This window comes from Haematobia irritans, chromosome 1 (genome assembly GCF_050003625.1).
Source record: "Haematobia irritans isolate KBUSLIRL chromosome 1, ASM5000362v1, whole genome shotgun sequence".
Lineage (NCBI taxonomy): Eukaryota > Metazoa > Arthropoda > Insecta > Diptera > Muscidae > Haematobia > Haematobia irritans.
Genome location: NC_134397.1, coordinates 268,027,191 through 268,052,025, shown reverse-complemented (window position 1 = coordinate 268,052,025; position 24,835 = coordinate 268,027,191). Strand labels below are relative to the sequence as shown.

Sequence of the window (24,835 nt, the reverse complement as noted above, 5' to 3'; positions counted from 1 at the left end):
GTAAATACTTTTTGTCAAATTAAAGAATATTTACTAAAAAAATACATTTTTACTAATCATATTTGGAGGAAAAAATTTGACTTAAAAGTTGATAAAATGTCTATACGAAAATCAATACAGACACAATTTAAGTAAAATTTTCCATTTCATTTCGGATTTAGTAACACAAAAGAACTAATTTTCATGAAATAAAATAAATGTAAATGGGATTTTTTTATAACTTTACATAAATCTGTTACCATTAGGATTTTTTAACTAACATTTGTATGCGAAGAGTTAATTTCTTAATGCATTGAAATATAAACAATCCAAAATAAAAAAATAATTACATGCAAAGAAAAAAACGTTTCGAAAACGTTTTTCTTTTGTTAGTTTTTTTTATTTCTTCGAAAATTTTAAACTTTTTGCAAAATTTTTATTTTTTCAATAAAAAAATTATTCGTTTATATCAAGCACTGTTCTTTTCTGACTCAATGTCTTAATAAGACACATTTTACAGTTTCATAGTAAAAATTTAATATAGTAGTATGTAAACTGGAATATATGTATGTATCTGGAATATATGTAAAAAAAAACAAAAAACAAAAAAAAAATTTTTTGGTGGTCAGTCGAAGCAGGGATCGAACCCACGACCCATAGTATGCAAGGCGGACGTACTAAACATTGCTCCACGGTGCCCAACTACATGTGTGTTTCTTACAAATAAAGTTTGTTTAATCGGCTCGTGGGCGCCGAAAACTATGCTAAATTTAAATTTAAATAAATTTAACTGTTTAACTATTGATATCAATAACAGCTACGTAGCCCAGTGGATAGTGTGTTGGCTTAAAAATTGTATGGGCCGCGGTTCTATTCTCCGTCCAGGCGAAGATAAAATTTAAAAAATTTATATAATCGAATAATTTTCTCTACATTGTTTGTATTACAGAAAAAGGTACTAGGAACTAAAAAAAAAAAACCTAGTGGAAGTGAGAAAGATGTGAGGGAAAATGCAATTAGGCAGAAAAGATTGTTTTTTTGAGTTAAGCTTTATGAAATTGTTTTTACATCCTGGAAAAGAATAAACGTTTATCACAAAAAGTATATACTTTTCTTCCAAATAAACTTCCTTACAGTGAAAAGCAAATGAGAAAGGATTTTTGTTTGTCTAAAATTTCGTTTGGGAGGAAAGAATTATTTTTTGCGTTTATAAGAAGCAAAATCATGTGTTCTAGTTTTACACGCAATAATAAATAAATAATGTTCTGGTTTTTTAATTTTATAGAGCCTATCCGGTAAGAAATCTTTCCAACCAAACGAAATAAGGAAAAGCATAAAAGATAAAATTTTCTTAACTTTTCCTTATTGTATTTCTACGTGAATGCATTTGGACCAATACTAGCAAGTATTTAATCGCAACTTCCATAGCACCCAAGCAAAAAAAGAGCTTCCAAAAAAGTAGTTTGGATCCCCAATATGTGATCCGGAAGTAGTGCAAGCTTGGATCATCTCCAATGAATTTTACACGGGCTTGTCATAGGACGGAAGTACTCCCTTTTTGGATCCTTTGCATTGCTATAGAAGTTGTGCCCTGGAAGTTAATTTGAATGAAGTAATTTAAAAAGCGAAAACAATTCTTTTTCAACCAATTTCACTTTTTTTCATCCATATGTTTTATTACACTATTATTTTCCTATTATCTAATTTTTACAAATTGAAACCCTTTTTCGCTCCGACCAGGGGTTGAACGAACCTGGGTTTGCTGTCACCATAACAGAACACCTTAGCACACTCAGTCACAAACGTCATTGAACACAAACCGTCGAAAGGTCAATTCAAATGTTTGTGATATGATCGTAATACGACACCAAGGAATAACATAATTGCTTCTCGAGATGTTCTTTATTAGTATGAACGAAAAAATAAGAAACGCAGGTTCAAATCTCACCATCGGCAATTTTTTTTTATCAAATATTTTTCTAAAAATTTATGTTTTTTTATGTTATGCATCGTTTCATTTTCGGCATATATTTTCGTATACATATATATTTTTCCATTAAAAATCAACAAAAAAATTAAAAATTGTCGTAATTTGCAAAACCTTCTCAAAAGACTTCCATGGGAACGAAAAAGTCAAACGGCACAGGTTCAAATCCCTGCGGGGATTTTATATTTTTTAATTTTTTATTAATTTTCTATTTTTTTATTAGTTTTCTATTTTTTTTGTAAAATTTAATTGTCCAAAATTTGCACCTAAAATAGCCTGATTGCGTTCTTTCTAATACTTGTCCACAAGGACTGCATCGGAAGTGGAAAAATCCATTGGGGAATCCCAAGATGCGCTTTAGAAGAAATGTTTGAGCACTTGTCCAAAAGAACTACATCGGAAGTGGAAAAAAAAAATCATTGGGTGTTCCCACGATGCGCTTTAGAAGAAATGTTTATGGACTTGTCCAAAAAGACTGCATCGGAAGTTGAAAAAACTCAATGGGGGATTCTGGGATGGGCTTTAAAAGAAATGTTTGTGGAACAACTTTCATTTTTTTTGCTGGAACACTTTTAAAATATTTTTTGGAAATTTCCATTATTTTGTTTGTCTTTATTGTGTTTTATACCCGGTAAAAAACTTTTCGAAGAACTATAACTTTAACAAAAAAACGCTTTCCCGCTTGCGTATTATGTTTTTAGTACTCGCACAGAAATAAATATTTTTATTTAAAAGAATATTTTTCATGATCATTTAATTTTTCAACTTTTTGACCATGTTCTTTTAACTGGGAGTAAAACACTTTTAACGAATACCATAACATTTTACATGGTGACAATTTTCTTTTAATTCAAACAAACTTTTTTATAAATATAATAACATTTCAGATTAGAATCACGTTATTTTTCTTAGCACTAAGCACCACTCGTATGTTCACTGTACGAACATGGGTTCGATGAAAATGTCACATAGTCGCCACAATCATGTTTCTTCTCTGCGTGTATGAGGAAATTTATGGGTGTTTACACGCAAAGAAAAAACAACGTTTGGAAAACGTGTACGAAAACGTTTTTATTTTGTTACAGTTTTTTGAATTGCTTCGAAAATTTTAAACTTTTATCACCAAAAAAATTGTTTATTACAAAATTTTTATTTTTTCAATAAAAAAAGTTATTTTTGAATCAACAACACAGTCCATTTCGTTTATATCAAACACTGTTCTGGCTTTAGGTCTTAATAAGACACATTTTACAGTTCAAAATTTAATATAGTACAATGTAATGTTGAACATTTTTTCGGAATCTTCCGAACATATCTGGAATATATGTAAAAAAAACAAAAAAAAAACTTTGGTCGAAGCAGGGATCGAACCCACGACCCTTGGCATGCAAGTCGGACGTAGCAACCACTGCTCCACGGTGCCAAACTAAATGTTTGTTTCTGTTAAATAAACTTTGTTTATTCGGTTCGTGGGCGCCGCAAGCTATGCTATATATATATATAACTTATATGGATAATTATCTATTAATGACCATAACAGGTACATAGCTCAGTGGTTAGTGTGTTGGCTTACAAAGTGCATGGTCCGCGGTTCGATTCTCCGTCCAGGCGAAAGGTAAAAAAATTTTTAAAAATTTATAAAATCGTATAATTTCTTCTACATTGACCTCGTGGATGTGAGAAAGATGTGAGGGAAAAAGCAATTAGCAAGAAAACATTTTTTTTGAGTTAGTCTTTATGAAATTGTTTTTACATCCTGAAAAAGAATAAACGTTTATCACAAAAAGTATATACTTTTCTTCCAAATACACTTCCTTACAGCGAAAAGCAAATGAGAAACGAACTTTGTTTGTCTAAATTTTCGTTTGGGAGGAAAGAATTATTTTTTTGCGTGTATGAGATTCGACTTAAAAATGGGTATGTTTACATAAACGAAAAAATCTATAGAACTAAGGTCAATGTGTCCTTAAGAATTGGAAATAAAGTAGGTCCCAAATTTGTCTTTTGTCAATGTCACATTTTATCGACTCTAGATCTGTGTTTGTCATTGCATTGAACACTGGTAAGTAAGTCCATAGTGCTATATTGTAATGGACATATTTTTATGACATTAGCAATAGATTAGCAGAATAAACGTTTAATGGGTGTTCTTTACATGTATAGAAAAAGTGTACATTTACCATATTTTGCACCCCTTGCAATACTGGCGATAAGATTTCATTTTTTTTCATTTATAAATGGAAATTATATCACTATTCCACAAGTCTTTCACTGAATTCGAATATAGTTGTGTTTACTATTTCCTTAGGTCATTGTACCTATAATTTAATAGTTTTACACTATATTAAAAAATTCTTTCTCCAGCATATGGAATTCTTTATTAATAGTAACAGTAGATTGTTAATATCAAATAAAAGAAAATTATATTAATTGGTCTTGATTGAACTGTATGCACAAATTGCGATTTATTGAAATTAATTTGTTTGGTATAGATACTGTCTCTCCGTGTTTCTTTCAATCATAATGGTTGATGATAATAATGATAATGGAGACAGACCAAAACTGACTTCAATTAGTATCAATTAGCCAGTAATACAAGATCCATAAAAATATTGTGCTTGGAAACAGCATACAAATAGAGATAACCCATTTTTTTGGAAAGCTAGATATATAAAACAGCCTACAGTGGGGATCAAAATCGAGCGCATATTTAAAATTACGAGTATGCTTTATTTGGCATCAAGTTTTGCACTTTATGCGTAATACATTAAAATCAAATGTTTTAGTATTTAGCCAATAATCCTTTGTTTCTATTACGGGTTTAACTGTGGAGTATGAAGGTGAATATGAGTAAATCAAAAATGATGGTGTTTAGCAAAGGGGGACGACTAGCACGGGACGAAAAATGGAAACTAAATGGGCAAGATATTGAAATAGTCTCGGAATATAATAACTTAGGAGTAAAATGTTTCAAAACATTGTTTTAAAGTCATTATACCCTAAACCACATAGTGGTTAGGGTATAAAAAGTTTGATCTGCCAAAAAATGTGCCTACCAGAAATATTGATTTTAGACCCCATAAAATATATACCGATCGACTCAGAATCACCTCCTGAGTCGATCTAGCGCTTGGTGTCCGTCCGTCCGTCTGTCCATGTATTTGTTGTTCACAGGATTCCGGTCGCAATTATTAACCGATTTTGATGAAATTTGGTACAGGGAGTATTTTGGGCACAAGGACGAACGCTATTGAATTTGGAAGAAATCGGATCAAATTTAGATATAGCTCCCATATATATGTATCGCCCGATTTCGACAAATGGGGTCACGCTGTGCCCCCATAGAATAAAACTCAATTGAACAAATAATACAATGTTTGTACTATAATTTTCTCGAAGAGGAGCGGAGCGATTTTTTTTTCTCGGAGCGGAGCGTGGAGCGGAGCGTTTTTTATTTCCGGAGCGGGAGCGGAGCGAAAAAAATGGACCGCTCCGGATCCCTGATTTGAACAAAAAATTTTGTCCAAAACCGCGTAAATACGAAATTTTATTTTGATCAGCATTGCTCTTCAGAACAACACAAAAGCAAATGCACGAACATTAATGTTTCGTACTGACTCTTTACGAAAAAATCAAAACGAAATGTCAGAAAATTAATTTTTGGAACTGGCACATTTTTTTTCCCGGAGACAATTGGATCATCTATGTATATTATTATATAATCTATGGGAACATCCGACTAATCTCAAGCGCTTTTTCTATGGGAACATCCGACTAATCTCAAGCGCTTTTTAACCAGAGAACCATGGGATGGAGAGCGGTTTATTTTTGTTTCATCTAACCATATAACCTATTTCCAGTCATGAACGGTCCAATCTTTGTGGCCATAACATTACATTTTCTATTTAGTAAAGATTGTAAATAGTGAAACCCTTCACTCGGTTTTGTTCCCCCTGTATATTCGTTTATTAATAATGGAATGTTAAAAAATAAATTTTATATGTGGGCAAATGTTTGTTTTTTGTTTGTTTTTTTTTTATAAATTAAATTGGAATATAAGTAGCACAATAAAAAATATCAACCAATTCATTTTACTACCTCCGCAGCAAATAATTTATCAACTGTAATAGTTTTTCCATATGTAAATCGTTTTTCGTCTACTTACTGATCAAGTTCGGATATAATCATTTATGATAAATTTGAAATCTTGTATTCTTTCAAATATATAAGAAATGAACCGACGATGGTCAATATAATTCCATGTGGTGATATTGTTCCCAAATAGACCAAACAAACACATAACTATCGAGTTGACTTACATATGTAATTGGAGTCCTTTATCTATAGTTTGCTATTGTAAATAATATGTTAATTTAATTTTTTAATTATAATGTATTTTGATTCAACAAAATTAAAACATTTTAGTTTAATTTAGATTTTATTATTTTGAACAAATTTTAGAACCTTCAAGGCAATGCTTAAAAAATTATTTAATTTACTTCTATTAACTTTAACTGAAAAATTGTCAGCGGTTAAATTCCTAACTGGCATATGAATATTTAGGCAGGACGACCAGATATGTCCATAGTGGTTATATTGTTCTTAATTTATATATATTCCCATCAAAATTTAAAGCTTATGTACCATATTTATACTTAACAATATGCATTCATAAGATGTTGATATGTTTTTTTGTTTTGGAACCGTTTTTTTGATATGTTTTTTTGATATGTTTTTTTGATATGTTTTTTTTTATATTTTTTTTTGTTTTGGAACCGTTTTTTGATATGTTTTTTGATATGTTTTTTTGATATGTTTTTTTGATATGTTTTTTTGTTTTGGAACCGTTTTTTTGATATGTTTTTTTGGTTTGGAACCGTTTTTTTGTTTTGGAACCGTTTTTTTGATATGTTTTTTTGATATGTTTTTTTGTTTTGGAACTGTTTTTTTGATATGTTTTTTTTGTTTTGGAAACGTTTTTTTTGTTTTTGAACCGTTTTTTTGATATGTTTTTTTGTTTTGGAACCGTTTTTATGATATGTTTTTTGATATGTTTTTTTGTTTTGGAACCGTTTTTTTGATATGTTTTTTTTTTTTTTTATATGTTTTTTGATATGTTTTTTTTGATATGTTTTTTTTTTTGATATGTTTTTTTGTTTTGGAACCGTTTTTTTTTTTTTTTGGAACCGTTTTTTGTTTTGGAACCGTTTTTTTTTTTGTTTTGGAACCGTTTTTTTGATATGTTGTTTTGATATGTTTTTTTGTTTTGGAACCGTTTTTTTGTTTTGGAACCGTTTTTTGATATGTTTTTTTGTTTTGGAACCGTTTTTTTGTTTTGGAACCGTTTTTTTGATATGTTTTTTTGATATGTTTTTTTGTTTTGGAACCGTTTTTTTGATATGTTTTTTGATATGTTTTTTTGTTTTGGAACCGTTTTTTTGTTTTGGAACCGTTTTTTTATATGTTTTTTTGTTTTGGAACCGTTTTTTTGTTTTGGAACCGTTTTTTTGATATGTTTTTTTGATATGTTTTTTGATATGTTTTTTTGTTTTGGAACCGTTTTTTTGATATGTTATTTTGATATATATATATATTCACTTCGCTTGATAGGAACAAACCATATGGCTTAGAGAAGGATGACACCACTAAAATCTCTTTGTTCGGCCGAAATTGAAATTGGACCCATGACCCGTTGTATGCATGTATTCTGAATACAATTGAAAATTCAAAATATGAAAAATATTTATAATAAATTCTGATTGGCATAAGTAAATATTTAATCAGCGTAGAGGGTTAATTTTAGAAATGTTAGGTTAATCTTAGAAAATGTTAACTTAACTGTATCACAAGAGCAGATGTCACGCTTATTTCACAAAAAAAAGTAAACATTTTTCGACAAATTCAAGAAAATATAGTAGACAGACTTATTCTTATACCCTCCACCATAGGATGGGGGTATATTAACTTTGTCATTCCGTTTGTAACACATCGAAATATTGCTCTAAGACCCCATAAAGTATATATATTCTGGGTCGTGGTGAAATTCTGAGTCGATCTGAGCATGTCCGTCCGTCCGTCCGTCTCTTGAAATCATGCTAACATCCGAACGAAACAAGCTATCGACTTGAAACTTGGCACAAGTAGTTGTTATTGATGTAGGTCGGATGGTATTGCAAATGGGCCATATCGGTCCACTTTTACGTATAGCCCCCATATAAACGGACCCCCAAATTTGGCTTGTGGGGACTGTAAGAGAAGCAAATTCCATCCGATCCGGCTGAAATTTGGTACATGGTGTCAGCATATGATCTCCAATAACCATGCAAAAATTGGTACACATCGGTCCATAATTATATATAGCCCCCATATAAACCGATCCCCCGATTTGGCTTTCGGAGCCTCTAAGAGAAGCAAATTTCATCCTTTCCGGCTGAAATTTGGTACATGGTGTAGTAGTGTAGTATATGGTCTATAATGACCATGCAAAAAATGGTCCATATCGGTTCATAATTATATATAGCCCCCATATAAACCGGTCCCCATATTTGAAATCCGGAGCCCCTTGGAAGAACACAATTCATCCGATTCGATTGAAATTTGGTACGTGATGTTAGTATATGTTATCCAACAACCATGCAGGAATTGATTCACATCAGTCCATATTTATATATAGCCCCATATAAACCGATCCCCAGATTTGACCTCCGGTGCCTTTTGGAGAAGCAAAATTCATCCGATCTGGTTGAAATTTGGTACGTGGTGGTAGTATATGATATTTAATAGCCATGCCAAAAGTGGTCCATATCAGTCCATAATCATATATAGCCCCCATATAAACCGATCCCGAGATTTGGTTTTGATCCGAGTCAGTTGAAATTTGATACATTGAGCTAGTATATGGCCGTTAACAACCATGCCTAACTAGGTTCATATCGGTCTATAGTTATATATAGCCCTCAGGTAAATCGATTCCCAATCACAATTGTATATAGCCCCCATATAAGCGACCCCCATATTTCAATTCTGGCTCTCTACCACGTATGGACTAACTCACAATTTAGAAAACGATGTTAGGAAGTTTTAAGATACCACAACCCAAGTAATTCGATTGTGGATGACAGTCTTTCGTAGAAATTTCTACGCAATCCATGGTGGAGTGTACATAAGATTCGGCCTGGCCGAACTTACGGCCGTATATACTTGTTTTACTTATGGAAGAAAATTTCGTAGTGTGAAGGAAAAATTGTAGTTCAAAATTCCAAAAATGTCTTTAGTGGTATACGAAGTTCAAGATGGGCGCATTATTGGTAAAAATTTAAAAATTTTAAGAAATTCGGAAATATCTTGTGAGAGAAACGAATTTAGTACAAATATGCCTCATTTGTGTATAAATTTCTCCTTTTTAGTTAATTTATCTTACGTACACAAAAAATTAAAAAAAATTAAAGTTAAGAAAACATTTTCAAAACATAATAATTCCATGAACTGAAATAGAGTTAAATTGTCTTTTGTGAAATAACATATGGTTCATTTTTTTTTGAGAGTATTTGATCAGCAACTGTCGACACTGGATTTTTCGGCATTACGATTGATCGCACTTTTCCTATAGCGCAATATATGTTCATACTATTGACACAGTTATCTTTGATTACACATTTAAATGTTACACTTTTAAATTGTTTATTGATAATTTGACGCTCATCACATTATATGCATTCATATATGTATGTAATTTCCATGTAGGCAAATCGTACGATTATAGAAATCAATGATGTCTAAAGGAACCATCAAAATGGAATTGTATACATAAAACAAAATCGGGGTTTCCCAAATAGAGGTGTAACAATCCATGATGCTGGAATCTACATTCATAGAAAAAGTAAACGATATTTTCTGTTATTTATTTAAAACGTTTAATTATTTAATTAATTAGAAGGTGTTGAGTAGGATCAAGTTTCCTTTTTCAACAGAAAGTTTGGTGTTTTATATCAATATCTACAGTTATTGTATCCTTATAGTTAAGAGATACGATTTCAAAATAGGTATATTTAGGTATAAGAACATTTTGTTTGACTAAGTTGAACTTGGCTTTAATAATTCTGAAAAATTCTTCACTATTGATGAAATCGTTTTTAAATTTGTTGACTCTTTGTCTTTATACACAAAAAAAAATTCTGATTCAATCATGAAAATAATTATTCAAATTAATTTTTTAATTTAAATGTCTTCAATCACGAAAATGATAGTATCAATCACAGTTTTAATTGGGCATAAAAAATATTTGATCAAAAAATTAATTGATTTAATTTGAAAATTTCAATTCTTTTTTATTGATTCAATTAAAAATTTAATTGATGTTGATTGCAAAACTCAATTAATTTCTTGAATTAAAAACGTAACTCGTTTGAATTACTTTATTGTCTAACTTTGTGTTTTTAGTTGGTTTAGTTCTTGATGAAACACCAAATATTGTAAAAGCATATAAAATTCTATACATCCACAGCTTTTTGTAATACAAATTGACTGATTTGTACGGTAATTCTCGTTTTCAAAAAAAGAAATTTAGTCACTTGACTGCGCAATTGAGTGGAATGTTGAATTGTCAAGGTATGTCTCTATTTTAATTGGATTTAATTGAAACAAGTATATACGGCCGCAAGTTCGGCCAGGCCGAATCTTATGTACCCACCACCATGGATTGCGTAGAAACTTCTACGAAAGACTCATCCACAATCGAATTACTTGGGTTGTGGTATCTTAAAACTTCTTATTCCTGCATGGTTGTTGGATACCATATACTAACATCACGTACCAAATTTCAACCGAATGGGAAGAATTTTGCCCTTCCAAGGGGCTCTGGAGGTCAAATCTGGGGATCGGTTTATATGGGGCCTATATATAATTGTGGACCGATATCGACCAATTTTTGCATGGGAGTTTGAGACCATATATTAACACCATGTACCAAATTTCAACTGAATCAGATGAATTTTGGTCTTCCAAGAGGTTCCGGAGGTCAAATCTGGTGATCGGTTTATATGGGGGCTATATATAATTATGAACCGATGTGGACCAATTTTTGCATGGTTGTTAGAGACCATATACTAACATCACGTACCAAATTTCAGCCGGATCGGATGAAATTTGCTTCTCTTAGAGGCCTCGCAAGCTAAATCGGGGGATCGGTTTATATGGGGGCTATATATAATTATGGACCGATGTGGACCAATTTTTGCATGGTTGTTCGAGACCATATACCAACACCATGTACCAAATTTCAGCCGGATCGGATGAAATTTGCTTCTCTTAGAGGCCTCGCAAGCCAAATCGGGGGATCGGTTTATATGGGGGCTATATATAATTAAGGACCGATGTGGACCAATTTTTGCATGGTTTTTAGAGACCATATACAGACACCATGTACCAAATTTCAGCCGGATCGGATGAAATTTGCTTCTCTTAGAGGCCTCGCAAGCCAAATTTTGGGGTCCGTTTATATGGGGGCTATACGTAAAAGTGGACCGATATGGCCCATTTGCAATACCATCCGACCTACATCAATAACAACTACTTGTGCCAAGTTTCAAGTCGATAGCTTGTTTCGTTCGGAAGTTAGCGTGATTTCAACAGACGGACGGACGGACGGACGGACGGACGGACGGACATGCTCAGATCGACTCAGAATTTCACCACGACCCAGAATATATATACTTTATGGGGTCTTAGAGCAATATTTCGATGTGTTACAAACGGAATGACAAATTTAATATACACAGAAAAAAAAGTGTCTTGTAAATTTAAGGACCATTTTAACTTCCACATAGTTCAACAAATTTACTCTAATATAGTTCATTTTTCGTAACCACAACGAAAATTAACTTAGCTAAAGGAAAACTTATAAAAATTCAGTAAATGTTTTTTAGTTCACTAACTACGAAATGGGAAGGATTTTTCCTTAAATAAATTTCCAACACAGTAGTTAATGCATCGTTGATTCTATTATAAATATACATGGGCAATATAAAAATCTTACTACGAAATGTGGACAATTTACTAAGAAAAAATTTTGTATGGAAAAAATTTTTTGTAGTAAAAATTAACTTAACGACATTACCGATTCGTACGATGGCTACCTACAGATTATTTCCCTTTTTACTATATGTTGGAGTGTTTTTACTCACATTGAAAATTTTAGATAAAGTAGAATAAAAAGTAGTTAATATAATCCTTGACGGGTGTATATAATTTTATATAGATTCCTCATAGATTTGGTATATATTTAACCTTAACTTATAGATAGAATTCCAACTAATCAATAAACGTGCTACTGGAAAATGTGAGTGCATCATATGAGGGAGTTTTTAGAGACATTTTGTGTATATCTCGTATTGTTTGTGTTTGTTATTGCGTCATTTATGCTGTTGTTGGTTGTTTTGATTCTAGAGACAATGGAATGTTCCTTGTGTGTTGTTGGTATCTTTTGTGGTGAGAGTTGTTTTCTTGCAATAGCGAGATCAGAAAGGGATCGTGTGTGTGTGTGTGGAGTTGTTTTTCTTTACGGCAGCTATGTATCCGTTATGACTATTTGTGTCTTTGAGATTTATTGTTGCATTCAGTTATGTTGATGCATTTATGAAGTTCACACGTGGATTTAAATTTGCAAAATTGTACGTGCGGTATTGGTGTTTATTAATGAAAATACATTTATTCGAAACATTTTAGAAACTGAGAAGTGAATGTGATGTTACAGAAATCAAAAACGCTTTTTATTGATTAAAAAAATTGTGAATTGTATATTTCTGTTAACAGTTTAAAATTAGTGCGGATTTTTATTGATTTACATAAAAAATATACAACATGAGTGGTAATAGCATGATCTATATTTATTCCACATCTGGATCACAGGTTGGAGTCTATTTTTTGGAATCTATTTTTTTTATGTTACAGCAATTCCTACAGGTGAGTACTAAGTTCGAGTTTAGCCGCTAAAATTAAAAATAAATCACTAAGAAAATTATAAAATTGTACGTCTTCGATACAAATTTAAATATAACTTGATGGAGAATAGCCCAAACCAAGTTTTTTATAAAGATTATTTTTTTTAATGGATTATTAAAGAAAACTTTTCATGAAAATTGCGATTTTACCCTCTAAACTCGAACTTAATGTCCAACTTAAATACTAAATGCTATACTGACAAGTGGAAATTATGTCTAATTTTATAATATTTTTTATTTCAAATATATTCTGAGAATAATTTCAAAAACGTCCCATTAGTCCATGGATATGATTCCAATACCTACAGGATGGATTTTTCAATGTGGTAAGTTTTTCTATAAACGGTATTTTGTCCGTTTTTAATAAAACCAAAATTTCAATTTATTAAAAATAATTTTTTCACTTGCAGTTATACAGGTCTTGTAATGGTAATTTTTTTAATATTCTTACTGTTTAATGCTAATTAAGCTGATATCCTTATTGGCTCTAAGAAATACTCTTGAAAACCGTAAGATAAAAATCAATATGAACGATAGAATTAATTAATTAATAATATTTTTCTTATATTTTGTATAACTTTGCAATTTCAGATGTTTAAAAGACAAATCCGCCCAACAAAAGTTAGCCAAAATCGATTAAATTGGACAATTCAATTGAATATAGCATCTTATGCCACATATATCTTTCATATGGATAGAAAACATGGAAATTTAAATTAATTACTTTAGTCCTATTAACATAGAATATTACTCTTTTGAAGAAGCAATTACTAACTACCGACAAGTAACTGCATCCAACGTACGAATAAAAATATTTCCTTTGTTGTATATCATAAGCCATAGTTTTGTGTAATATTATAAAATTTTTTTGAAATAAAATACTGGTGGTTATAGAAAATTGACTTGCTTTGTACGAAAAATTTCTTAGTTGTATAGAGGCTTGTTGTACCTTTGATTCCTCAATTTCTCTACTTTTTTGAAAATTATACTGACAAACAGTTTATTTCAAACCAATATCTTAATACAGGTTTCCCAAAAAATTGTTCATTTTTCTGGATAGCAGGAATATTTTGAATGAATTTAAGTATATTCTTCCCACAGCATAGTAATAATGAACTAAAATACGATGCAATACATGAACTAATTTATAAGAAAATCATGAACTTATCTAGATGAAAAAAATCTTTGGCGCCAAATCATGGTCATTCTTACTATGGGTTAGTTCATTTTTCATAAAAAATAGTTAACTTTTTTTTCGGTGTACCCCCCATCCTATGGTGGTGGGTATAAAAATTGGGATTTAGCGGCTAAAGGTGAGTATTAAGTTCGAGTTTAGCCGCATTTTTCACTAAAGTGAAAACTAAAACAGCAAAAAAGGTACACAATTATAGATATTTGTTGCAGATTTTATTATAACTTAATGGGGAATGGCCCAAAGTACATTTTCACAAAATTTGTATTCCTTAAAATGGTTTTTTAAATAAAAGTAATTGTTTACGCAGTAAACAAATGGATGGCAATCCTGCCAATCCAAGTCATAACGATCTCATATGTTTCTTGTTTCTTCGTTCTACCTTGCCAACAAGGACTACAGCAAAAGGGTGAAGGAGGGGCAGTTGTAGAGAAATCGTCATCAAGACCACAGCACATTTTGAAGAAGCATACCAGATAAGAATAAAAGGCTAAGAATTAAATGATCAATTTGAGTATTGCACAAGTATTATTGTTAAAAGAATAGAACCATTTATTGTGAATTTGAAGTGACATACAAAATTTATAGTTATAGATGAATTTATGTGAATAAATACGATTTAATATGAAGTTATAAAGAAACGGAAAATCAAGTGTATTTATTCTCAAGAAGGCTCAATTTATATTGGTTTTCTAACTCGTTAAAACATGGTCCTTCGAACCGGATAGTCAAATAACGGAAACTATTTACCCTATACAGTCCACTGAAAACAAATAAATAATCCAATAAATGTTTACGTGATCCAAGAACAAAAAAAAAAGAAAAAAAGAACGAAAAAGGGGATCTATGATTAAGTCTCCAAAACAGAAATAAAGTGATTAATCTCTCTTGTTGTGAATAATTTACGCTTCTCTTAAAAAAAAAAAATAATAATAATAATAATAAGTACCTTAAAGAGAAGTGTTGTGAGAAGATCATAGAAGAAGAAGAAGAATCGACCATACAATTCAAAAAAGTGTACAGAGTGTGTGGTACTCCTCAGAAAAGAGAAAAGTCAAAAGAAGAGAGAATCGTTTGTGTAAAATACATACAACAGGTTACAAATCAATTACTCGAAAATATTTCACAAATTCCTTGCCGACAGACAAAGTATACCCTATAGCAAGCTCGGTGAGTACTCTGTGTCATTCGTTAAGCAATTAAGCAAACACAAAAACCATTTGTCAGTAGGCAAACTTGTATGTTAAACCCTTTGTATTTATCGACAAACCCCTGTCATATATACCCTTTGAATTAGCATATATACCTTTTGAATTATGGCTGAATTAACAACACTAGCTGGCAGTTTGACTCGCAGCATAACCATAGAATTAAATGCATTTAAGGCTGAATTTGGGCCTGTTCTAATTGCGAAGAAATCCATGTCGGCTTTAAAAGTAGTTCAGAGAGAATTAGAGAATATTTGGGCAAAAATAATTGGGAAATACGATGCCCTTATAGAGTCCCCACACGCTCACAAAAAATCGCTTCTGTAACATATACTCCCAAACATATTTTGCTTCAAGCATATATATTTTTGGGTATTGCCCAAACATTTATATGTTTGATCTCTTCCAATATATAATATGTTTGAAAGCATATTAGTCTAAACAATATATGTTTGGGTAGTCTAAGTTTCAAACATTTTGTATTTTTGCATCCAAATTCAATAATGTTGTCTTCCAAAAAACAATATGTTATTATGTGAACATATAATATGTTTGGAAGCATTTTTCACCCAAAAATATTATATGCTTAAAAAAATTCTCCCAAACAATATTGTGCTCAAAATTTTATTTATTTATTTATATATTTACAATCATAATGAATTATGAAAATAAACAGGTAATATAGGTGCTAACAACATAGGTTTTCGACCTGAATGCTCCATTTTTTTTTTCAATTTTGTTTCTGCCCAATTGTATATTCCCCCACATCTTTCTCACTTCCACGAGATTTTTTAGTTCTTATCACCTTTTTCTGTAATACAAACATTATAGAAGAAATTATTCAATTGTATGATTTTTTTTATTTTAATTTTACCTTTTGACGGACGGGGATTCGAACAGCGGACCACACAGTTTGTAAGGATCAAAGAAGTAGCTGATCAATTGCCTAAGGAAAAATAAAATGTTAATTTTGTAATAACAAGCAACAACCACCAACTTAATTCAATATCGCTCCCTGTTAAATAGCGCTCCAAGCTACTAAACACATATATGTTTATAGGCTATTTCTAAATTAATATATGTTTGCATCCAAACATTTTATATTTACAAACATTTTATGTCCCAAACATAATATGTTCTAACATATTAACATATATGTCCCAAACATGTTATGCTAGTTTATGAACATTATATGCTTGCACTCAAAAATATTGTGTTTAAAAATTTGTGTTCCAAACATATAATGTTTATAGCCAAACATATGAAAAACAGCCTTTTTCATCCGTGCATTATTGGACAAACCAGAACAAGTGAAATCTATAAACATGGAGGAAATTCATGAGAATATGAAAGCTAGTAGAAAGTTTTACAGAGATACTATGATTGCGATAGAAGAGGCAATGGAAAGTCTTTCGGAAGTTATGAAAAGGGGTTCTGACGTTTCGACACCCGACGATAGGGCTACGTTTAGTGTTCCACCATGTGACATTCCAATCTTTAAGGGAGATTATGCATCTTGGGCCTCATTTCGCGACATGTTTTTGGCTGTTTATGGAAATAACCCTAGATTGAGCGAAGTAGAAAAGTTATTTTATCTCAAACAAAAAACGGGAGATGAGCCCAAGGAAATAGTAGACAATGCACCCCTTACACACAAAGGATTCAGCGTAGCCTGGGAGGATCTTAGGGCTAGGTATGACAATGTAAGGATGCAAATTAACAAGCAAATTAAAATCTTACTGGACTTGCCAACGGCCACGACACAGTGTGGATCATCTGTACGCAAATTACAACGAACCGTAAACAGCTGCATAAATCATTTGAAGTTATTAAAAGTACCAACCGATTCTTGGGACCCCATCCTGATATATTTATGTTCGATGAAGTTACCCGTGCAAATGCTTACAAAGTTTGAAGAAACTCTAAGCGACCCTTCAGCTCTTCCAACATGGGTAGAAATGGATGCGTTTCTAACGAATACATACAAAGGACTTGAGTCGGTAGCTGACATTAAAAGCATAGGTACTCCAAAATGGTTAGACAGTAATGAAAAAAGAGGCAAGTTATTTCATGTGAATGTTATTTCGCCTTCTAATTCCAAAAAAGGTAACACTCAGGGACCAACCACAAACGAAACTTCAAGAGACCATAGGGTTTTAGAGTGCAAATTTTGTGAAGATAATCACACTATTCGGGAATGTCCACAATTTGAAACGTTAAGTGTGAAGGAACGAATTGAGTTTGTGCAAAACAATGGATGTTGCTATAACTGTTTAGCTATATCTCACATATTGAGGAATTGTAAAAGCTCGTTCAGATGTCGGTACTGTGGAAGGCGACACCACACGCTTTTGCATAAACCAAATTCCTCCACAGAAATCCCAGTTAACACTTCGGCGGAAAATCAGACCGCCATTCATGAATGTGAACAGTCTGTTCCTATGAGCGCTTCCTCTCAGGCCTTTTCAACCTTTACTCAATCCTGTAACCAAATAGATGAAAGGAAAAAATTGTTGGGGACAGCGGTTTTGAAGGTACAGCATAATGGGGCATTATTCACAGCTAGAGCTTTAATAGATCCAGCATCAGACTTTTCTTTTATATCCGATACATTGCGACGTAGATTGAATATACCCACCCTACCCATAATTGCAGAGATATCAGGCATCAATGAAGTAATATCCGCCAGATCAGACAAAATATGTGAAGTAGTTTTAAGGTCGGCTGTGCGACAAGATTTCTGTATAACAGTACAAGCGATAGTAGTAAAAACTCTAACCCACGCCTTGCCAACCCAGAATATCACCCAACCCGTATTAAATGAATTGAATAGTACTTCCTTGGCAGATCCACTTTTCTTCCAAAGTCGACCCATTGATTTCATCATAGGATGTGATTATTACCCACAAATCATTCGGTCAGGTGTACAAAGAAATATTCTAGATACATTAGTAGCTCAAGACACTGAATTTGGATGGGTTCTCACGGGACCAATCAATGAGAGACGAGCTCAGAATCAAGCGGTGTCATTTTTCAATTCCGTATCGCTAGAGAAAACTATAACACGATTTTGGGAAATTGAGGAGGTACCCATTAAACACCACCGGTCCTTAGAAGATGAAATGTGCGAGGAGATATTCGACAGAACTATATGCAAGCTGCCACAAGGACGTTACCAAGTTTGTTTACCCTTTAGGACACCACAAATTCAACTTGGCCATTCCAGACATATAGCAATGGCACAGTTTCTCCGAAATGAACGCAAGCTAATGAAAACACCGGAATTAAAAAAAGAGTACGACAATGTTTTAGAAGAGTACATAAGGTTAGGTCACATGGTACCTGTGGAATTCAAAAACACTTTGAACCCTGATAGTTCTTACTATTTACCCCACCACGCTGTTGTTAAGCCAGATCGGGTTACTACTAAGGTTAGGGTTGTATTTAACGCGTCGAGTAAGACTTCGAATGGGAAAAGCTTAAATGACGCTTTGCTCACAGGCCCCACTATACAAGGGGATTTAGTCATACTGATATTACAGTGGAGATTTTATAAGTTCGTTTTTAATGCTGACATACAAAAAATGTATCGTCAGATACTTTTGGAACCATCGCACACCCGATTTCAAAGGATTTTGTATCGAAGTAATGTGAATGAGCCTATTAGAGATTATGAACTCAAAACAGTTACGTTCGGAGTTAACTCAGCACCCTTTTTAGCTGTGAGTACCCTTCATCATTTGGCCAAGGAGGTTCAAGCCACGCACCCCCGTGCATCTGATATTCTAATGAACTCCATGTACGTCGATGATGTTTTAGCTGGTGCTCATACACTTTCTGACGCGAAACTAGCTCAAAATGAGCTAATTTCCGTTTTGCAATCAGCTGGATTTCCACTTCGAAAATGGATGGCAAATTCTTCGGAACTGTTAGACCATATACCCAGAGAGCATTTGTTAAATGCTGAATTACTGACGCTCTCCGAATCATCAAATACAAAAATGTTAGGAATTCGTTGGAACGCTAAAAGCGATGTATTCCTTTTCGACGTTCCTCTAATGGAGAGACCCAATACATACACTAAGCGTATAGTCCTATCTGAGATCGCCAAACTGTTTGACCCAGCAGGATGGCTAGCGCCCATAATTATAACAGCCAAAATAATCATGCAACAGATTTGGCAAGACAATACCAGATGGGATGAAAGTTTATCGACACACACCCTACATAAGTGGAACATGTTCATTGATAGCCATTCTAATATAGGGCAAATTCAAATCCCCCGATGGATTCGGTTTACACCTAAGGATACCATCGAGTTTCATGGATTTTCGGACGCCTCCGAAAAAGCTTACGCCGCAGTCTTATATGCTAGAGTTATACCCAAATCTGGACCTGTGTCTGTTTCATTACTTTTTGCAAAAACTAGGGTGGCACCGATAAAGGTATTATCGCTGCCACGGTTAGAGCTATGTGGCGCTGCATTATTAGCCACGATGGTTAATGCTTTGTTATCACAGCTGAGAATTCCCCAATATGCTACACACTATTGGACAGATTCTTCAATAGTATTAGCGTGGCTTAGTAAACCACCGACCACATGGAAAACGTTTGTTGCAAATCGGGTGTCCATTATAACAAGAAACACTAGTGCAGAGAATTGGAGACACGTAGCTTCTCACGACAACCCTGCGGATATAGCTAGTCGGGGATGTGATGTTAGTGCACTGAAACATAAGTCATTATGGTGGAAGGGCCCTTCGTGGCTTAGTAACGACACGTCTGATTGGCCGGTGTCACCATCGTTTACCACCGAAATGGAAGCGAAGACCGTGAAAGTCTTCGCAAACACTGTTTCGATTCATTCAGACATATTAACAAGATTTTCAATGTGGTCAAGGGCAATTAGAGTTCTGGCGTACGTTTATAGATTTTATTTTAACACCTTGAAACATAGGGAATCTACTAAATTCTCACGTTTGGAGCTGACCTCGGAAGAAATCAAACTCGTAAAGGATCGATTAATAATAGTTTGTCAGAAGCTATACTTTCCAGAAGAGCACAGCTGCTTAACAATCCGAGAAAAATTACCTCAGAAAAGTTCGATACTTACATTAAACCCTTTCATAGATGTACATGGAATCATGAGAGTTAATGGTAGATTAGTAAACGCTGGTCACCTAAGTTATAATGAGAGATACCCAGTACTCATTCCATACTGCAGTGAATTTGCACGCTTGTTAGTGAAACACGTACACTTAATAACCCTACATGGTGGCAATCAAGTCATGCTTCGAGTCCTTCGATCCTGTTACTGGATACCCAAACTAAAAACTATGATTCGAAGTACAATACATTCATGCGTACCCTGTGTTAGGTATAAGAATAACCAATCAAAACAATTAATGGCAGCATTGCCTCCGGAAAGAAGTACTTTCTCAAGACCATTTACCAACACGGGGGTCGACTTCGCTGGCCCGTTCGAGGTCAAAAGCTACTCGGCACGATGCTGCAAAATTACTAAAGGATACGTTTGTATATTTGTATGCTTTTCGACTAAAGCTATACACCTAGAACTCACATCCGACCTCTCCACTCCAACGTTTATGGCAGCCTTCGCTAGGTTCTTCTCAAGACGGGGATGTCCAGAATCTATTTACTCCGATAATGGTACAAATTTCGTCGGAGCGGCAAGGATGCTTAGAAAGGAGCGCCAGGAGTTTATAAACGGACTAAGAGGAGAAGTCGTTACTGCTCATAATTTTCAGGACATAAAATGGCACTTTATACCTCCCGGAGCCCCACATATGGGCGGACTATGGGAGGCAGGAGTGAAAAGCTTTAAGGCTCACCTGAAAAAGTGCTGCATAAATCAAAGGCATACATTTGAGGAGCTGAATACTCTCTTAGCCAGAATAGAGTCATGTCTCAACTCGAGACCTCTTTCACCTTCGAGCGATGATTCTGAGGACCTAAATCCACTAACCCCGGGGCACTTTCTTATAGGAACCCCATTACTAACTCCAGCTGAACCGGAACTCGGAGACAATAACATGAGTCTGATCAATCGATGGCAGCGTCTCAGAGTACAACACCATTATTTCTGTCGAAGATGGAAGGAGGAATACTTAAAGGAACTCCACAAGCGCTACAAATGGAAATATCCGCAAAGATCAATCCAAAGGGATGATATGGTAGTCGTTCGTCAGGATAATACACCCCCTAATGAGTGGCTGTTAGGCAGGGTTACCAAGGTTTACAATGGATCCGACAACAGAACGAGAGTTGTGGATCTGCGTACCACAACCGGTGTTATCACAAGACCAATTACTAAATTAGTAGTGTTGCCCACAAATTAATGTTTTTTTTTCTCAACCTATACTTTTTGTTTAGATAACACTCTACACCAACAACACACATTAAATCCCATTTTTACTCTAATTTTCATTGTTTAACTATTTATTCCATAGGTGCGCTAACAAGCATGGGTCGAACTTGTAAAAGCTGTGCAAACCGAGCACCTTTACACAGAAATTGTTCAATAAGCTGGCGACAAGGTAAACGAAGTGAGGAGCAACATCAGTTTACTCATTCAAATCACAGTGTGAAACATTTTGGGTGCGGATTATGTCGAGAAAATCATAGTTTATCGTCTTGCTCAAAATACCGCCACATGAACCTGATCGACAAATACAAAACAGTTATGAAGCTCCATTACTGTGTTAATTGCTTAGCAAGAAACCACCTTCAAGGCAAATGTCAAAGCCATGCCCGATGTAACATCTGTAAAGAAAAACATCATACTAGTTTGCACGGACATAAGCGCATTTGGAGGAATGAATCCACTGCCCCTAGAATTCGTTCCCATTCCCCTCCGCAGTTATCATCCAAACGACCAAACCCAGTTTCATGCAACATACTGAGAACTGTACTACCGACTGCACTAATAAAAGTTCATATGGGCGATAGTACGAAATTTGTTAGAGCATTAATGAATTCCAGTTTATCGTCGACAATAATCGCTGCTCGACTTATTGAAGAATATGAGCTTAAAACATTCACGGTGGATTCGTTATTGTATACACGTCTGAGCTTTGAGGCCACCGTCCCAACCTATCCGGCTTTTCAGGTTAATGCAAGGGTAACAGAGACTTTACCACGGGAACCTTATGCTCAATCTCTCTCCGAAACCATCTTGGACAAATTTCCGCGAATCGAATTAGCCGATCCCAAATTCATATCCAACAATCCAATCTACATAGAAATCGGCGCAGATTTGTTTCCTGCAATCATGAAATCAAATATAATGCAGGCAGAAGGCGGGTTGCTTATGGCTCAGGATTCCACCTTAGGGTGGTTGGTAATTGGGTCAGCAACGTCCTAAGATGTTCAATTTTAAATACCCTTTCCATATCGAAAAAAAACACAAATATACCAAATGTGCTATGTAGTAAATTTAGTCCACAATTTAATATCTGCTTAGATACCCCATGGCCGGGGAGGATGTTTACGCAGTAAACAAATGGATGGCAATCCTGCCAATCCAAGTCATAACGATCTCATATGTTTCTTGTTTCTTCGTTCTACCTTGCCAACAAGGACTACAGCAAAAGGGTGAAGGAGGGGCAGTTGTAGAGAAATCGTCATCAAGACCACAGCACATTTTGAAGAAGCATACCAGATAAGAATAAAAGGCTAAGAATTAAATGATCAATTTGAGTATTGCACAAGTATTATTGTTAAAAGAATAGAACCATTTATTGTGAATTTGAAGTGACATACAAAATTTATAGTTATAGATGAATTTATGTGAATAAATACGATTTAATATGAAGTTATAAAGAAACGGAAAATCAAGTGTATTTATTCTCAAGAAGGCTCAATTTATATTGGTTTTCTAACTCGTTAAAACAGTAATCGTGAAAAAATGACGAATTTACCGGCTAAAGGTGGGTATTAAGTTCGAGTTTAGCCGCTAAAAACGTCATTTTTTCACGATTACTTTTCTTTAATAATCCATTTTAAGGAATACAAACTTTGTGAAAATTTGCTTTGGGCCTTTCCCCATCAAGTTATAATAAAATTTGCAACAAATATGTATAATTTCATGCATTTTTCTTACTGATTTAGTTTTCACTTTAGCGATTTTAGCGGCTAAACTCGAACTTAATACTCACCTTAAAGGTGAGTCGAACTTAATACTCACCTTAAAGGTGAGTATTAAGTTCGAGTTTAAGGTGAGTATTAAGTTTGAGTTTAGCCGCTAATTTTCACTAAAGTGAAAACTAAATCAGTAAAAAAAGTTATAAAATTATACATATTTCTTGCAGATTACATTATAACTTGATGGGGAATATCCCAAAGCAAAATTTCACAAAGTTTGTATTCCTTAAAATGGATTATTAAAGAAAAGTAATCGTGAAAAAATGACAATTTTAGCGGCTAAACTCGAACTTAATACCCACCTTTAGCCGCTAAAATCGCTAAAGTGAAAACTAAATCAGTAAGAAAAATGCATGAAATTATACATATTTGTTGCAAATTTTATTATAACTTGATGGGGAAAAGCCCAAAGCAAATTTTCACAAAGTTTGTGTTCCTTAAAATGGATTATTAAAGAAAAGTAATCGTGAAAAAATGACGATTTTAGCGGCTAAACTCGAACTTAATACCCACCTTAAAGTGAAAACTAAATCAGTAAAAAACAAGTAAGGAAAGTCTAAAGTCGGGCGGGGCCGACTATATTATACCCTGCACCACTTAGTAGATCTAAATTTTCGATACCGTATCACATTCGTCAAACGTGTTGGGGGCTATATATAAAGGTTTGTCCCAAATACATACATTTAAATATCACTCGATCTGGACAGAATTTGATAGACTTCTACAAAATCTATAGACTCAAAATTTATGTCGGCTAATGCACTAACATTGTGTTCCAATGTTAGTAAAAAAATATGGGAAACCATATGAGTGTAAATCGGGCTAAAGCTATATATGGGAGATATATCCAAATCTGAACCGATTTCAACCAAATTTGGCACGCAATGTTACAATGCTAATTCTACTCCCTATGCAAAATTTCAACTAAATCGGAGCAAAAATTGGCCTCTGTGGGCAATTGAGTGTAAATCGGGCGAAAGCTATATATGGGAGCTATATCTAAATCTGAACCGATTTGGCTGATATTTTGCAAGTTTTTCGAGACTCACAAAATATTCGGATGTACGGATTTTGAGGAAGATCGGTTGATATACACGCCAATTATGACCAGATCGGTGAAAAATATATATGGCAGCTATATCTAAATCTGAACCGATTTTTTCCAAAATCAATAGGGATCGTCTTTGAGCCGAAACAGGACCCTGTACCAAATTTTAGGACAATCGGACTAAAACTGCGAGATGTACTTTGCACACAAAAATACATCAACAGACAGACAGACGGACATAGCTAAATCGGCTCAGAATTT

At 33.8% G+C, this 24,835-nt stretch overlaps 2 protein-coding genes across 3 annotated transcripts in view; both read left to right on the top strand.

Annotated features, from left to right (window-relative positions):
* LOC142223366 (uncharacterized) overlaps window positions 1–23,203 on the top strand; it is a 111,149-nt gene extending 87,946 nt beyond the window's left edge. Inside the window, exons 1-2 of one of the 2 annotated variants that reach the window (XM_075293257.1) lie at window positions 15,029–15,325; window positions 21,834–23,203. In XM_075293257.1, coding sequence (XP_075149372.1) covers window positions 21,848–22,747 — 900 coding nt within the window. In that variant the 5' untranslated portion in view covers window positions 15,029–15,325; window positions 21,834–21,847 and the 3' untranslated portion in view covers window positions 22,748–23,203. Of the gene's footprint in view, window positions 1–15,028; window positions 15,326–21,833 lie in introns of those variants that run through there. The other variant, XM_075293260.1, reaches the window with a different exon arrangement.
* Window positions 16,689–21,722, top strand: LOC142236428 (uncharacterized). The gene has a single exon (XM_075307664.1). It carries the CDS (start codon window positions 16,689–16,691, stop codon window positions 21,720–21,722), a length of 5,034 nt encoding a protein of 1,677 aa, XP_075163779.1.
* Window positions 23,204–24,835: the final 1,632 nt, after the last annotated feature.